This window comes from Pristis pectinata, chromosome 7 (assembly GCF_009764475.1).
Source record: "Pristis pectinata isolate sPriPec2 chromosome 7, sPriPec2.1.pri, whole genome shotgun sequence".
In the NCBI taxonomy this organism is placed as follows: Eukaryota; Metazoa; Chordata; class Chondrichthyes; order Rhinopristiformes; family Pristidae; genus Pristis; species Pristis pectinata.
The window spans coordinates 54,075,910-54,094,387 of record NC_067411.1 but is presented as its reverse complement, the minus strand read 5'-3'; the positions used below and the strand labels follow the sequence as shown (position 1 = coordinate 54,094,387).

General features: G+C 42.9%; 1 protein-coding gene across 1 annotated transcript in view; it reads right to left on the bottom strand.

Annotated features, from left to right (window-relative positions):
- LOC127572589 (paladin-like) overlaps nucleotides 1–15,719 on the bottom strand; it is a 126,065-nt gene extending 110,346 nt beyond the window's left edge. Inside the window, exons 1-2 of the mRNA XM_052020008.1 lie at nucleotides 15,526–15,719; nucleotides 1,471–1,615 (exon numbers count right to left, since the gene is read on the bottom strand). Of these exons, the coding sequence (XP_051875968.1) occupies nucleotides 1,471–1,615; nucleotides 15,526–15,719 (339 nt within the window). The remainder of the gene's footprint in view (nucleotides 1–1,470; nucleotides 1,616–15,525) is intronic.
- Nucleotides 15,720–18,478: the final 2,759 nt, after the last annotated feature.

The following is an 18,478-nucleotide window of genomic DNA, read 5'->3' as shown; positions in this document are numbered from 1 at the left end:
GGAAAATGTACAAACTCCTTACAGACAGTGACAGGAATCGAACCCCGATCACTGGCGCTGTGATAGCGTCGCGCTAACTGCTACGCTACCGTGCCAGTATAATAGGTGGGGGTAGTGAGAGAGTGTGTCCAAAAGGTCAGAAAGACCTGGATAGGCTGATGATAAACAGTGCCTGTAAGAATCACATGCATCATGCAGCTAAGTCAAGTGGCTACTGCCAGGCACTCCTGGCAGGAGGTTGTCAGTGAGGTCTATGTATGGAGCAATACTACATGAATGCAGTCCATGAATGCCTGCACTTTGGAGAAGCCTGCAATGCAGGTAAATGCCTGCAATCAATCTGCCTATTCATGAGGGGAACATAAAGTAAGTCCTATCTCCTTAAGTATGCAGTGTGGGTGATCCCCCAAATGCTGTAGTGAGCAGCAAAGGGTGAGATGTGCAGCTTCAAATGATCGTGAGACTAGGAAGATGGGAGTGACTATGATCTGGGGCTTCAGGACCAAGGCAGCCAAGATACACTTATAAGGCTGCATCTGAGATTGCAAGTGGTCCCAGATCTTGGTGAGGTCAAAGGATGTAATTTAAATGCTGGCTCTTTAAATGACTTGATTTTGAAGGAAAAGGGGTAAATGAAACCAATTCATTTTTGTCTGTAAATAAATAAGAACTGTAATCTTTCAGAGCAGTGATGGTAAAATTCACATTGTAGATAAATGTTGTAAGTTGAATTACCACTAATGTCATAGAGTCATAAATACAGCACAGAAACAGGCCCTTCAGCCCACTAAGTCCACACTGACCATCACCCACCCATTTAAACTAATCCTACATTAATCCCATTTTTATTCTCCCCACTTTCTTATCAACTCCTCCCAGATTCTACAACCCACCTACACACTAGGGACAATTTACAGGGGCCAAGTAACCGACCAACCCACGTCTTTGGGATGAGGAAGGAAACTAGAGCACCCAGAGGAAACCCATGCAGTCACAGGGAAGACACGCAAACTTCACAGAGATGGTACCCAATCTGAGGCAGCAGCTCTATCGGCTGTGCCACTGTACCATCTGTACATTGTGCCTCCCACTCACTCATTTGGGTGATTTTTTTAGCCTGGAAAAATTAGGTGCTAAGGTATATGAAAACCCTGTCAAGTTTCCTGATGGGCACTGACACACCCAGAAATGGGCACCACATTGTCGAGAAGCTGGTTTTCAGCTGCACACACCTTTTGTTTAAAATTTTGCAAAGGTATTGCAAGGCCTCTGTTTATGGAAATGATTGTCCTTAATTCTTTTTTAGAGCCACTTGATCAAAAGACAATAAATTACTGGGAATTTAGTGGTTGGGCCCAATGGAGATGACCAAACACAATGGTATCTTTTCTCAAATGCACTTTTTAGATGATGTATATTTAATAGCTAGACTTTATGTTCAAACAAGCTTCAGAAAAGGAAGTGACTTACCTGCACAAGGTAATGTTCAGGTAAACTGTCATTCATGCAGCCAATGACATAGTGGGCCTTATGAAAGTCATCGTGAACTTGAAATTCTTCCTTCAAATTGTGCCTTAGGATCAAGCAGAAAACATGAGGATTCAACAGCAGGAATTAGGCTCAGCAAGAAAAATGTTATAGGATTGATTGACAATCTCTTCCAAGTGTTGCTAAAGGCCCTGTGCATAAAGTTAATAAGTTGAACAGTGGGACATCTTTGGAACATCTGGATAACAAAGCCACCCACATAAGACTCCTATTTATTGATTATAGTTCCAAACAAACTCATCTCCAACTCCTAAACCTAGGATTCAGCACCCCTTTCTGCAACTGCATCCTTGACTTCCTGACCAACTGACTGCAATCAATAAGGATAGGCAGCAACAATCTCCGCCACAATTATCCTCAACACTGATGCCCCACAAGGCTTGTCCTCAGCCCCCTACTTTACTACGACTGTGTGGCTAGATTCTGCTCCAGCTCCATTTAAAAGTTTACAGATGACACCACCGTAATGGACTAGATCTCAAACAATGATGAGACAGAGTAGAGGAGTGAGACAGAGAGTCAAGTGACATAGTATCAAGATAACACCCCATCCCTCAATGTCAGCAACACAAAAGAGCTGGTCATTGACTTCAGGAAGCACAGTGAAGTACACGCCTCTGTATGCATCAATGGTGCTGAGGTGGAGACAGTTGAGAGCTTCAAGTTCCTAGGTGCAAACATCACCAGTATCTTGTCCTGGTCCAATAATGTAGACACTCTGGCCAAGAGAACACACCAGCACCTCCATTTTCTCAGAAGACTAAGGAAATCCTGCATGGCTACAATGACCTTTACCAATTTTTAGAGATACATCATAGAAATCATAGAGATACATAGAATCCAGATGTATCGCAGCTTGGTATGGCAATTGCTCAGCCCAAGACCCCAAGAAATTGCAGAAAGTTGTGAACACAGCCCAGTCTATCATGAAAACCAACCTCCCTTCCATTGACTGTGTCAACACCTCCTGCTGCCTTGGAAAAACAGCCAACATAATCAAAGAGCCCTCCCACCCCAGTCATTCTCTCCCCTCCCCCCCTTCCATCAGACAGAAGATACAAAAGTTTGAGAATGCACACCACCAGGCTCAAGGACAGCTTCTATCCCACTGTTATGAGACTCTTGAAGGGACCTCTTGCATGATAAAGAACTCTGGATCTCTCAATCTACCTTGTCATGGCCCTTGTACCCTAACTGCACTTCATTTTCTCTGTAGCTGTAACATTATATTCTGCATTCTGTTACTGTTTTTCCTTTTGTACCATCTCAATGTGCTTATGTCTGGAATCATATGTCTGGATGACTGCCAAATAAAGCTTTTCATTGTATCTCGGTACATGGGACAATAATAAATCAATTACCAATTAATAAACCAATTACCAGGCACTAAATGGTAACAATCTTGTATCTGAATCAATTGTTCTGGGTTCAAGTTGCACTTCTGGGTTCGGAGGACTTCAGAGCAGCTAAGTTTTTTCTGTTTATCCCTTTTATTAGGGTTTTAAGTGTAAGGGTTAGTTTTTGTTAGGGTTTTAAGTGTAAGGGTTAGATTTTTATAACTTGCTTTTGTAAGTGTTTTAAAAGTTTTTTCTAACTAGTCGAGTGGGGGCTGGACTGCACAGGTGTGGCGCGGGCAGCTTAAAAAAGCAAACAGCCTATACAGCGGGCAGCGTGGAGCAGGCAGTGGAGTGAGAGGCAGCAGAATATTTGGGCTTTGGCTCAAGGGGCTTCGGCCTGAAGGGGCAAGGAGGGTAAGTACCTGGTAAGTAGGTAAAGGTAAGGTTTACCTGTTGTCTATTATAGATTTGTAGGTGGGATTAACTAGGGGGAGAAAAGGTAGTCAGATGGAGGACATGGTCATATGCTGCAGCAGTTTCATGTGGGAACTCGTGGACCTTGCTGCGGTCCATGATGGCCACATCTGCAGTAAGTGCTTGAGGCTGGACGAACTTCGGCTCAGAGTTGATGAGCTGGAGTCGCAGCTACAAACACTGCGCAGCATAAGGGAGGGAGAGAGTTATGTAGACACGGTCCATCAGGTGACAGTCACCCCCCTTAGAGCAGGTACATCTGAGGTTCAGGATGCAGATAGAATGGTAACTGTCAGGGGAAGGAAGAGGAAGAAGAAGTCAGGCAGGCAGACAGAGCAGGGAACCCCAGAGGCTGTTCCCCTCAGTAACAGGTTTTCCGCCTTGGATGCTGTTGAGTGGGATGACCTGCAGGGGCCTAGCTGCAGTAACCAGGTCTCTGGCACTGGGACTGGTACAGCTGCTCAGAAGGGAAGGGTGGGAAAGAGACATGTGGTAGTGATAGGGGACTTGATAGTCAGGGAAACAGGAGGTTCTGTGGCAGTGAGCATGAATCCCAGATGGTATGTTGCCTCCCAGGTGCCAGGGTCTAGGATGTCACTGATCGGGTCCAGAGGATTCTTGAGCAGGAAGGAGAACAGCGAGAAGTTGTGGTCCATGTTGGCACCAACGACATAGGTAGGAAGGGGGATGAGGTCCTGAAGAGCGAGTTCAGGGAGCTAGGCAGAAGACTGAGGAACAGGACCTCAAGGGTAGCAATCTTGGGATTGCTGCCGGTGCCACGCGATAGTGAAGGCAGAAACAGGAGGAGGTGGCAGATAAATGCGTGGCTGAGAAGTTGGTGCAGGAGTGTGGGTTTTAGACTTCTGGATCATTGGGATCTCTTCTCGGGAGGGTGGGACCTGTACAGAGAGGACAGGTTACACCCGAACCAGAAGGGGGCCAATATCCTTGCGGCTAGGTTTGCTAGGGTGGTTCGGGAGGGTTTAAATTAGTTTGTGAGGGGGAAGGGAACCAGAGGAGTATGTCATAGGAAGAAGGAGATGGGGAAAAGTTAGATCAAACAGGTAGAGAGGCTTTGGGGAAGGAGGGGCAGAATACAGGCTATAAAAGTAGTAAGGTAGATGGACTGAAGTGTGTTTACTTAAATGCAATAAGCATCAGGAATAAGGGAGATGAACTGAGGACTTGAATAAGTATGGGGGACTATGATATTGTGGCTATTACTGAGACATGGCTGACGTCAGGAGAGGAGTGGATATTGAATATTCCTGGTTTTCGGTGTTTTAAGAGGGATAGGGAAGGGGGGAGAAGAGGAAGAGGGGTGGCAATACTAGTCAGGGACACTGTTACGGCTGTGGAAAGGATGAATGTTGTAGAAGGATCATCTCTAGAGTCCGTATGGGTGGAATTAAGGAACAAGAAAGGAGCAGTTACTCTACTAGGAGTATTCTATAGGCCCCACGGTAGCAGTAGAGATATAGAGGAGCAGATTGGCAGGCAGTGTTTGGAGAGAAGCAAAAATAACAGGGCTGTTATAATGGGAGACTTCAACTTCCCAAATATAGACTGGAACCTGCTTCGTGCCAAAGGTTTAGATGGGACGGAATTTGTTAAATGTGTCCAGGAGGGATTCCTGACGCAGTATGTCAACAGGCCGACTAGAGGGAATGCCATGTTAGATCTAGTTTTAGGAAATGAACCGGGACAGGTGAAGGATCTATTGGTGGGTGAGCATTTGGGGGACAATGACCGTTGCTCCATAACCTTTAAAATTGTCATGGACAGGGACAGGTGCAGAGAGGACAAGAGGATTGTTAATTGGGGAAGGGCGAACTATGAGGCTATAAGGAGAGAACTTGGGAGTGTAAATTGGGATGTCCTTTTTGAAGGGAAATGTACCATGGAGATGTGGTCAATGTTCAGGGATCTTATGCAGGATGTTAGAGATAAATATGTCCCGGTGAGGCAGAGAAGGAATGGCAGGGTGAAGGAACCGTGGGTGACGAGAGAGGTGGAACGACTAGTTAGGGAGAAGAAGGTAGCATACATAAGGTATAAGCAGCAAGATTCAGACAGGGCCCGTGAGGAATATAGGGTAGTGAGGAAGGAACTTAAGAAAGGGCTGAGGAGGGCTAGAGGGGGACATGAAAAGGCGTTGGCTAGTAAGGTTAAGGAAAATCCCAAGGCCTTTTTCAAGTACGTGAAGGGTAGGAGGATGGCTAGGGTAAAGGTAGATCCGATTTAAGACAAAGGTGGGAGAATTTGCTTAGTGGGAGAAGTTCTCAATGAGTACTTCTCTTCGGTATTCACCAAGGAGAGGGGTCTTGATGACGCGGAAGGGAGTGCTGGTAGGGGTAATGTTCGCAAGGTTGTAGATATCAAGAGAGGATGTGTTGAAGTTGTTAAATAATATCAAGACAGATATATCTCCGGGGCCTGATGGGATTTTCCCCAGGCTGCTTCGAGAGGCGAGGGAGGAGATTGTTGAACCGCTGGTAAGGATCTTTGAGTCCTCGTTGTCCACAGAGATGGTGCCGGAGGATTGGAGGGTGGTGAATGTTGTCCCCTTGTTCAAAAAAGGCAATAGGGATAGTCCGGGGAATTATAGACCGGTGAGTCTCACGTCTGTGGTGGGTAAGCTGTTAGAAAGGATTCTAAGGGATAGGATCTATGAACACCTAGAGAATCATGGACTGATTAGGGACAGCCAGCATGGCTTTGTGAAGGGAAGATCTTGCCTCACAAGCCTGATAGAGTTCTTTGAGGAGGTGATGAGGAAGATTGATGAGGGTAGAGCGGTGGATGTGGTCTATATGGATTTTAGTAAGGCATTTGATAGGGTTCCTCATGGTAGGCTTCTTCAGAAGGTCAGAGGCCAAGGGATCCAGGGAGCTTGGCTGTGTAGATTAGGAATTGGTTTGCATGTAGAAAGCAGAGGGTTGTGGTGGAAGGAGTGCCCTCGGATTGGAGGGCAGTGACTAGTGGTATCCCGCAGGGATCATTTCTGGGACCTCTACTTTTTGTGATATTTATAGATGACTTAGATGAGGGGGTGGAAGGCTGGGTTAGTAAGTTTGCAGACAACACTAAGATCGGCGGTGTTGTGGATAGTGTGGAGGGCTGTCGCAGCTTACAGAGGGATATTGATAGGATGCAGAGCTGGGCTGACAAGTGGCAGATGGAGTTCAATCCAGAGAAGTGTGAGGTGGTACATTTTGGAAGGACAAACTCCAGGGCAGAGTACAGGGTAAATGGCAAGGTACTTGGCAGTGTGGAGGAGCAGAGGGATCTGGGGGTTCATATTCACAGTTCACTGAAAGTTGCCTCACAGGTGGATAGAGCAGTTAAGAAGGCCTATGGGATGTTAGCTTTCATAAGTCATGGGATTGATTTTTAAGAGCCACGAAGTGATGATGCAGCTTTACAAAACTCTAGTTAGACCACACTTAGAGTACTGTGTTCAGTTCTGGTTGCCGCATTATAGGAAGGATGTGGAGGCGTTGGAGAGGGTGCAGTGGAGATTTACCAGGATGCTGCCTGGATTAGAGGGTATGGAATATGAGGAGAGGCTTAAGGTGCTAGGGCTTTATTCACTGGAAAGGAGGAGGATGAGAGGAGACATGATAGAGGTATATAAAATATTGAGAGGGATAGATAGAGTAGACAGTCAGCGCCTCCTTTCCAGGGCACCAATGCTCAAGACAAGAGGGCATGGCTTTAAAGGTTATGGGGGGGAGGTTCAGGGGAGATGTCAAGGGGAGGTTTTTCACCCAGAGAGTGGTTGGTGCATGGAATGGACTGCCTGGGGTGGTGGTGGAGGCAGATACATTGGACAGGTTCAAGAGTTTGTTGGATAGGCATATGGAGGAGTGTGGGATGGGGGGATATGCAGGAGGAAGGGGTTAGGTAGTGTGAGGGTGGTTTGATGGACGGCACAACATGGTGGGCCAAAGGGCCTGTTTTGTGCTGTATGGTTCTATGGTTCTTCATTGATTTGGGCAGAAAAATAGTCTGATACTCCAAGACAAGTGTGAAGTAAGACTGAATTGTCAGATTACCATCTTCATAAACAAGGTTCTGCCTGGTCTTCGAGTGGATATTAAAGCCAACACATACTCGTATCCATGAAACTTTTGAAATGTTCAGGACCAATGAATTGCAGCTATTGTCATTATTCCAGACAGTCACTTGCTAAAATTCCACAAACAAAGAAATCCAAAGTAAAATCAGTGATTTTTTTTATGAAATAGCATCAGTCCAATTGAATTCAAAGTGTAGACATGATCAGAAATCAGAGGATTTATGCTGGACTCTACAAATAAAAAAGTAATCCAGTATTTGTTAATCTAGTTTCATATGTCAGTCTAACTATTAAACTTGGTCTTGTGTGTTGAGCTGACTAATCGTATATTAATCCTGCATATAAATGGGCAGCACGGTAACGTAGCAGTTAGTGCAACGTTATTACAGCGCCAGCGATCATGGTTCGATTCCTGTCGCTGTCTGTAAGGAGTTTGTACGTTCTCCCGTGTCTGCGTGGGTTTCCTCAGGGTGCTCCGGTTTCCTCCCACATTGCAAAGACTTATGGGTAGGTTAATTTAAAATGGGTGGCGTGGACTCGTTGGGCCGGAAGGGCCTGTTACCATGCTGTAAATAAAATTCAAATTTTAAAAAAAAATTTAAAATGTTAATCTTGCCATTACTCTGTGAACCTGTGAAAGCATAGCAAATGTTCAATTGTATTAGTCCACAGCAACTGTATTAAACTATACCATTAATCCTACGTATATTGACTATGAGCTGCCTTGAGGTTATAAATGTGCTTCTAACTGCCACATTAACCCATTTGGTCTCAGCCCATCAGAGATATTCCCTTTGTTCTACCCAACCCTCTCCCACCTTCTCTGCCACTGAAAACTAACTTGTTTCTTTCTTTCCCGGTTTGAAAAAGGATCTCAGCCCTGAAATGTTAACTCTGTTTCTCTTTTCACAAATGCTGTCTGACTTGCTAAGTGCTTTCACTATTTTCTGTTTTTATTTCAGATTTCCAGCACCTGCAGTCTTTTCTAATTTTCAACACCCACACCCCCACTGCGCTCCAGTCATTTGTAACAGGTGTCCATTTGGATAAAATAGAGTCGTAAATTTTCTTTCTTTAATTTAATTAAAACCATGCTAAGTTAATGACTCTCTATTTTTCTTCAAGTTCTGTGGATTAACACTGTACTGTGCTTATTTATACTGTGCTGTTTTCATTTACACCATGATGTTACTATACCCCATGCTATAATCATTTAATTCACACATTAAATACCTACCATATTGCTAATTTATCCATATTATATTGATTTATTGTCTAATTAATCCCACGTTGTTTTAATATACCAGACCATTAACATGATCTATTAATTTCCTTCATACTGAGGCTTACATTCCATTCCCCTATATTCTAATGTGGTTGTAAATACCTTCCTGGCCACAAATCCATAGGCAGAACATATGATGTGGACTGAAATCCTAGGTTCTGTCTCTGGGCCAAACTATATTGGTACATAAGCTGGAAAGGGTGCAGAAAAGATCCACAGGGGATGTTACCGGAAATGGAGAGCTTGTGTTATAAAGAGAGGCTGGATAGGCTGAGGCTTTTTTCCCCAGGAGTGTAGAAGGCTGAGGGGTAACCTTATAGAGGTATATAAAATCACGAGGGGCATAGATTAAGGTGAAAGGGGAAAGACTTAAATGGGACCTGAAGGGCAAGTTTTCCACACTGGTCGCTACCTGCAATGAGCTGCCACAGGAAGAGGTAGAGGAGGTACAATTATGATGTTTAAAAGTAATTTAGGCAGGTACATGGATAGGAAAGGTTTAAAGGGATATCGGCCAAATACAGGCAAATGGGACTAGCTCAACTATGCAACTAGATTGACGTGGATGAATTGGGCCGCAGGGACTATTTCCATGCTGTGTAACTCGATGACTCTAGCAACTCAGACTCCATTCCATCTCACTGCTGTATTTCACCTGTGCTTCTCAGAATCAGTGGCACAGGTGGGAACCCTTGCTAAAAATCAAAGACTTAAGAAAATCTTGTCAAAGTCAATTGTGTTACTGAAGTTATGACAAAGTCTGGAAAATTTTCACTGAATATTAAGAGTCAAAATCAACTTTGTTGAATTGCCATTGAGAAAGTGAAGAGACAAATGCCACAAACATCCTAACAAACAAAAGCTTTCAAAAATATCTTCATGTTAAACTTCAGTATAGTTCCCAAAGATGGATTATTATGATTTGAATCAATGCAGCTGGAGATGTTACTCCTTGAAATGTTAAACTGTGTAGGAAATAATATAGTTGTGTTATGTGAAAATGCAGATTTTTCACAAGCTTTTACTGTAACCTTTCTCTGAGATACATAGTAATGTTCTCTTCTATAGAAGTAGTTCTTTTTAATCATGTAACAATTTCTGATCTGCGGGCAATCTTCACAGACATTTCTGTAGGCAAGAGGGAAACCTTCCGTGTGAAGATACCTCACTTAGAGAGCTAACTAAAGCAGAGCTGGTAAAATTAACTTTCTCCCACCTCAGACACTTACTGTTCTGCTGAATACTTGCATATTATTTTTAAATCAAATGAAAGTTCCATGAGATGCAAGGCCACTTTTAAGTAATCATTGCTTTATTAGACCAATGGCTGTACTCTGGAGACACAAAAGCAATCAATAGGATCTTACTTCATTTGTTGTCTTCTCTTATGTTATTGAGATCATCAGCTGTAAGTGCAATTGTATTCCAAGAAACATCTGTGCATTCAGTCACATAACACTGATTCCACAGTAATGGCATCAAAGTTGTGCTTCTGTATTGCAAAAGCAATTATATATTTGTATGGGATTGTACTTCTCCCATTGATGTGCTGTAGGGGTGGACATCAGGAGTTCCACTGATCCCAGCAGAATACTTTAGAACATAGAACATAGAACAGCACAGTGTGGGCCCTTTAGCCCATGATGTTCTGCTGACCTATATAAACACCTACTCCCTGATCAATCTAACCCTTACCTCCTACACAGCCCATAACCCTACATTTTTCTTACATCCATGTGCCTATCTAGGAGTCTTTTAAATATCTCTATTGTATCAGCTTCTACCACCAACCCCGGCAGTGTGTTCCAGGCGCCCACCACTCTCTGTGTAAGAAACCTACCTCTGACATCTCTCCTAAACTTTCCTCCTCCAACCTTAAACTGGTGTTCTCTGGTATCGGCCATTGCCGCCCTGGGGAAAAGGGCTGTCCACTCTATCTATGCTCCTCATAATCTTATACACCTCTATCAAGTCGCCTCTCATCCTGCATCTCTCCAAACAGAAAAGCCCGAGCTCGCTCAACCTTACCTCATAAGACGTGATCTCTAATCCAGGTAGCATCCTAGTAAATCTCCTCTGCACCCTCTCTAAACTTCCACATCCTTCTTTTAATGATGTGACCAGAACTGAACACAATACTCTGTGTGGTCTAACCAGAGTTCTATAGAGCTGCAACATTACCTGGCAGCTCTTGAACTCAATACTGCGACAAATGAAGGCCAACACACCATACGCCTTCTTAACCACCCTATCAACTTGCATAGCAACTTTGTGGGATCTATGAACTTGGATCCCAAGATCCCTCTGTTCCTCCACATTGTTAGGAATCCAGCCATTAACCTTGTACTCTGCTTTCAAGTTCATCCTTCCAAAGTGTATCACTTCACACTTTTCCAGATTGAACTCTATCTGCCTCTTCTCTACCCAACTCTACATCTTGTCTATATCCCGCTGCAACCTATGACAACCTTCTACACTATCCACAACACCTCCAACCTCAGTGTCATCTAAAAACTTACTAAACCACCCTTCCACTTCCTCATCCAAGTCATTTATAAAAATCACAAAGAGCAGGGGTCCCAGAACAAATCCCTGCGGAACACCTCTAGTCACTGATCTCCAGGCAGAATACTCTCCATCTCCTACCACCCTCTGCCTTCTGTAGGCATGCCAATTCCGAATCCATGCAGCCAAGTTTCCATGGATCCCATACCTCATGACTTTCTGGATGAACCTACCATGGGGAACCTTATCAACTTCCTTACTAAAGTCCATATGCACCACATCCACCACTCTACCTTCATCAATTTGTTTTGTCAACTCCTCAAAAAACTCAATGAGGTTCATGAGGCACGACCTGCCCCTCACAAAGCCATGCTGACTATCCTTAATAAGACAATGCTTCTCCAAACGTTTATAAATCCCATCCCTAAGAATCCTCTCCAATAGCTTGCCCACCACTGATGTAAGACTCACCGGTCTATAATTACCAGGATTATCCCTATTACCTTTCTTGAACAAGGGAACAATATTTGCCATCCTCCAATCCTCTGGGACCACTCTTGTGGCCAGGGAGGTCGCAAATATCATTATCAATTCCCCAGCAATCTCTTCCCTCACCTCCCGCAGTAACCTGGGGTATATCCCATCCAGCCCTGGGGACTTATCCATCCTAATATTTTTCAGAAGCTCCAACACTACCTCTTTCTTAACCTCAACATGCTCCAGCAAATTAGCTGACCTCACATTCATCAAAGGCCCTCTCCCCAGTGAACAGTGAAGCAAAGTATTCATTAAAGACCCCCCTACCTCCTCCACCTCCAGGCACGTGTTTCCACCTTCATCCCTGAGTGGTCCTGCCCTCACTCTAATCATCCTCCTGTTCTTCAGGTAGGTGCAGAATGCCTTGGAGCTTTCCTTAATTCTACTCACCAACGACTTCTTGTGACCCCTTCTAACTGTCCTAAGTCCCTTCTTAAGCTCCTTCCTGGCTACCTTATAATTCTCAGGAGCTCTGCCTGATTTTTGCTTCCTAAACCTTAAGTATGCTTCCTTCTTCCTCTTGACGAAATGCTTCACCTCTCTTGCAATCATTTTTTCTTTACCCTACCATCCTTTCCCTGTCTCAGTGGGACAAACCTATCCAGAACCCCATGCAAGCATTCCCAAACAGCCTCCACATTTCTTCTGTGCATTTCCCTGAGAACATCTGTCCCCAGTTTACGCTCCCAAGTTCCTGCCTAATACCGTCATAATTAGCCTGCCCCCAATTAAAAACTTTCCCATACTGTCTGCTCTTGTCCCTCTCCATGGCTATGCTAAAGGTCAGGGAGTTGTGGTCACTATCTCTGAAATGCTCACCCATGGAGAGGTCTGTCACCTGACCAGGTTCATTGCCTAGTACTAGATCTAGCATGGCCTCTTCTCTAGTTGGCCTGTCCACATACTGTGTCAGGAATCCTTTCTGGACATACCTAACAAATTCTGCCCCACTTAAACCTTTTGCACTGAGGAAGTGCCAATCAATATTAGAGAAGTTGAAGTCTTCCACGACAACAACCATGTTATTTTTGCACCTTTCCAAAATCTGACTGCTTTGTTGGCAGAAAATCTTCATTGAGGCCTCAGAGGATAAATTTCGACTTCGACATTTATTTAAAGCTATAAATCTTGTTTAGGTGCTGGAAGAGACCATCCAAATCAGTTTGAGTGACATATTATAGAAGGCATGAAATACAATAGGCATGTGAGATGGGACTCCCAAATTTCCAATGGGATGTGCATTCCTCATGAGGATCATTTCTTTTTGAAGGTGTATTTTAAGGAACAGCTTTTCTACTTCCTTTCTGCTCAGTGTATTGGACTAATTCCTGAAAATGGTGGTTCAGAAGGTGAATTTATTATCTAATCCAAATGGTGAATGGTGATGCAAAGAAATAGTTTTTCACTAGAATCAAAGTTAATTTATTGCAAGTTTTAAGTTTGCAAATGTATTCTTAATCTTGCAAATAAGCAAAACATGACAAGCACAATTGGTGAAATTTTTTTTGCTCTGGTATTTATTATACGAGCAACATCTATTTAACACTTCACCTGAGGATTTCTCTGCAGGAGAACTTGTGGTGGTTCCTTTGCAGTTATTACATCACATGTTAAACTGCTTCTTGAGATAAAAATGACAATGTGGAAAATTTCTCTTATAAAGCTAATAATCTACACAAAGATCTTTTTGTCTTCATTGTCAGCAAATGGTGGAATTCCACTAGCCTCAGTAATCTAAATTCTTGAACTAAACTTGGCTTGACAGTCTACCACTGATTGCGGCCTGCTGAGATCTTTATTCCTTCTTGTACAGATGGGGGAACAAGGCAATAAACACTTAAATATTTTGCGGGCAAAAAATTTCTCCAACTGATAGCCAGAATTAGATTATAATAGTTGTTCAGCTCAGCAACTAATTTTGCATCACATCCCATATTCCAGGAGTCTCACTGTTCAGATTCCAAACTCCAAACCTCTAACGGAGTACCAGAATCATAGGATTGTATAACATCATCTAATTCAACAATTTCAAATGCCTTGCTTTCTTCATTTGTATCAAGAATAGTCAGTGCTCGTCAGTTATCCATCCATAATATTAATTCTCTCCACTAACACCGTCTGTTCTGCTCAGCATTATCCAGAGCTCCAACTTGCATTTCATAGCTTTTCTCCACGGATGCTGCCTGGCCTGCTGTGTTCCTCCAGCATCATAGTGTTTTTCATCTAGATTCCAGCATCTGTAGTCCTTTGTTTCTCTTTTATATGTCTCTCAGTCCTGATGAAGGGTCTCAACCAAAATGTTGACTGTTTAATTCCCTCCATAGATGCTGCCTGACCTCCAGCAATTTGTGTGTATATGTCTCCTTGTTCGTTTTCCCTCTACATTCCTCACTAATCTGTCAACCAGATAGATTCATCAATGGTTTAAAACTACTGCAATCCCTGACCCACTCCATTGTTTCCCTCCCACATCCTCTCTGCAACTTAAAACTATCTTGTTTTCTCTTTCCCCCAACTCTGATGAAGGGTCTTTGATCTGAACCATTAACTCTGTTCCTCTTTCCATAGATACTGCTTGACCTATTGGGTGTTTCCAGCAGATGTTGTTTTTATTTACATCATTGATGATTCTTCAAGTAGAGTGATCCAAAGGCACCCATCTCTTTTTCTAACATAGATGGCCAGTGATCCACAGGGACCTTATCTGCCCTTTGAGCGGTCATGCTTTTAGATCTGCTGGGTATTCACTGACCTTCTTCATCCAGCTGGCTTAGTATGAGGTGCCAACAACCCAATTGAAAACAGGTAATATTGGCTTACATGATAATAGGTAGCAGACCAAGAGCAGACTGACCTGATAGATTCTTTCCCATAGCACTTCTATTTTCCATTTCCAATTATTTGTTCAATTCTCTTCTGAAAGCTACTGTTGCATCTGCTTCCACAACAGACCTTTGTATAGTCTAATGTGCCCCTTCGTAAAAAAGATTAATGTAACCTATGTGAGCTGCTTCAGATGACTTAAGGAACTAATATAGAAATTAAAGAGAAACAATTTACTTGAAGCAGTTGTGCATTACAAGAGGGCATAAAATTCAGGCAAAGCTGCTGAGTGGTAAAGCTTGGAAACAGATCTTAAGACAAACAGTGGTAGAAATCTGGAAATTTCCCTTCCTAAAATCTGTGATCAATTGAAAATTTCCAAATGAGCAATAAATCTTTTCAGGCATGAATATGAAGTCATGAAGTCACAGAACTGTAAAGAGATACAGCATGGAAACAGGCCCTTTGACCCAACGAATCTGTGTCGGCCATCAGCCACCCATTTACACTACTCCTATATTAATTCCATTCTTTATTGTCCCCGCATTCTGATTAAACCTCCCCCCCCCCAAATTGTACCACACACCTACACACTCGTGGCAATTGACAGAGGTAATGTAACCTACGAACCCTTTGAATGGGAGGAAACCAGAGTAGCCGGAGGAATTCCACTCAGTCACAGGGAGAACATGCAAACTCCACTTCATTAATGAAGAACATTTTCACAATGAAATGATTTACTTGATTCTGTACTGATCTAAAGTACTGATTACCTTTGAAATTACTTATATTCAAAATAAAAATGACTCTCTTCACATAGACATTTCATTGTGTAATACGTGTTCAGTACCATGACTTGTTTCATTTTTAAAGCATAATATTTGGGCATTAAAGAATTGCCTCTGCAGGGTCATTCCCCTGATGCTGTTACTCACGTTATCACAACACGTGCCACTTTGTTGCTGACAAAGGATTTAGCCAAGCCTGCCGGAGTGTTGATAACCTCCGACTGATTGTCAGCTCCAGATAGCTTGACATCGCTATCAGCTCCAGATGGTTTGACATCCCTATCAGATTGTGCTTGGACTGATGACGCAGCTTGCTGGTTGGTACTGGCACTTGTGCCCATAGTCTCTCCGTATCTAAACAAAAATAGTTTTTTTTAATAAAAGAAACACTCTATTCTCTCAGAATAAACACCAACATTCAGGCTCTTGGCTGATAAGTGATAAAATCTCACTAAATTCAATCCAAGCTATGTTAATCCAAATGTCATCCATATGGAAAGGGTCCACAACCACCTAGTCCCATTTCTACTCTGTTTAGTTGTAACCAGGAAATCATTTGCAATGGCTAGCTTTCCTGCTCCTACCTCAAGTATTTGTCCATAGCTTCCTTCTTATTTCTCATCCACATTCTGCCCATCAGCATATCATGTGAAGCAACATTGATTTCTGCAGTGTATGTTGCTGACTCCGAGCTCTACCATCACCTCCCCCAGTTCTTTAAATTGTTAGGATGCATGTCCAATGGGCAGTATCAAATGAGCTGACATATTCTGGTCACTGCTTTCAGCACAAATTCTGCTTTATTGCCATCCCATTCTAGTTGCCACACGATAGGAAGGATGCAGAGAAGATCTACAAGGACGTTGCCTGGAATGGAGCTTTTCTGTTCTGAGGAGAGACTGGATAGGCTGGGTTTGTTTCCCTCAGAGTGAAGAGACTGAGAAGGTAGCTGATAGAGGTATATACAATTATGTAGGGCACGGATAGTGAGAAACTGGGGGGGTCAAAGGGGATCTGAGGGATTTTTTCATCCAGAGAGTGAATGCAATCTGAACAGGTGGTGGAGACAGAAGGTGGTGGAGACAGGTACTCTCTCAGCATTTTGAAAAAATCTGGACAAGCACTTGAATCACCAAGAGATAGAAGGCTGTCGACCAAGTGTTGGTAAATGTGATTAGTGTAAATGGTGGGCCAAAGGGCTTCTTTCTGTGCTACACGACTATGACCCTATAATCCTCTGTCATAACTATTGGAAACAGTATCAGACTGCTTACAACTTCTAAGTCATAGATGACTCCCAGATGAACTTTGGAACATAGAACATAAAACATTACAGCACAGTCCAGGCCCTTTGGCCCACAATGTTGTGCCGACATTTTATCCTGCTCTAAGATCTATCTAACCCTTGACTCCCACAGAGCCCTCCATTTTTCTATCATTCGTGTGGCTATCTAAGAGTCTCCTAAATGTCCCTAATGTATCTGCCTCCACCACCTCTGCTGGCAATGTGTTCTACACACCCACTACTCTCTGTGTAAAAAACTTACCTCTGACATCCCCCTTATACCTTCCTCCAATCACCTCGTGTGAGCCATTTTCACTCTGGGAAAAAATCTCTGACTATCCACTCGATATATGCCTCTTATCATCTTGTACACCTCTATCAAGTCACCTCTCATCCCCCTTCGCTCCAGAGAGAAAAGCCATAAGACATGTACATTGCTTACTCTGGTCCTACTGCAGTTCATCTGCTGCTGAAGCATTCATTCATTATTTTTAATTCCCTTTAGTTCTCTTGAGCCCAAGTTTCTTAATCTAAGGAGAAAAAATATTCAGAAAGAACATGGATTGCTAAAAGTGCATGGGGTTAATCTTCAGGATAAGACAGGACTATGTTCAACTTTGGTGATTACCAGTGTAAAACAGGTCACTATCATGTGCTGTCCAAGGTCAAAGCAGAAAGAATGGTAACAAAAGCAAAAATTGTTCAATGGGTCAAGTAACACCTGTGAAGAAAGAAACTGATATAACATTTGAGTTAACATAGAATCTAAAAACTAGAGCAGCAGATAAATACAGCGGAGGCATCTGGTAACAGATAGTGATATAAGGGTACTTGTTGGGCATCCAGCACAAACAAAAGAGCTACAGGTACAGGGACAAAGCTGAAGACATACAAGAGCTGTAGGAACATAAAGGTAGGGCTGGTGGCAAAGGAGTTCTAGAGATACATAGTGCATGTAAAGGATTTAAAAACTGCTTTTTCAATAGTGAATACAACTTTTGAAACAATATGGGTATATGAGTATAAATCTTCAGTCCAGCTGATTTCTATCAAGAATACTTATGTCATGTGTGGTCAATTAATTATACTCTTCAGTGGGACAGAGGAATTATACACATACAAACAGTGATTAGGTACATTGAATCCTGGCAATAGAAAAGTTATTGAGGATTTCTTGTCATCGTCACACTCAGATCTGTAAAAAGTACTAAGCTATGATATTAACTCACAAGAACTGTTATTTCTGAGCATGAGCAAAGTCAAGTAGCTTTGTTTATGTTGACTTATGTCTTGTCCCTTTCTGCTACAGGTTTAAATTTGGTCTGGAAGATGATAATGCCCTGCAGTTATCTGCCATCCATTCAAACATGCTGGTGGACACTGCAAATTCTAGAATCCAGTACAGATGGTAACATGTGAATGATTGAACAAACTAGCATTATTGTCCAGTCGGTAACCTTGTTTACAGCAAGCTAGGACTTCTGCCTGTTACATGAGCACACTGGGTGGCATGGCAGCACTTGATCACTGCAGCACAGCGCACATCTCAGAGGAACATAGATACTGTACTGTTTTACGTTATTTCTCTACTCACAGATCAATTGCAGTAGGAAATTGATCCTTTCAGTCTCCTTTAGAGTCCTGAAAATACTGGACTTCAATAGTACACCAGATTTGCTGAAGAAATAAATGAGGCAAACAAACCATTAATATACATTCATCATTTGCACACACATCCCAAACAAAAAAAACACATCAACAAAGTTGCCCACTCTTTCAACCTGCCTTTTGAAATAACTTGCCCACTATCTTAAT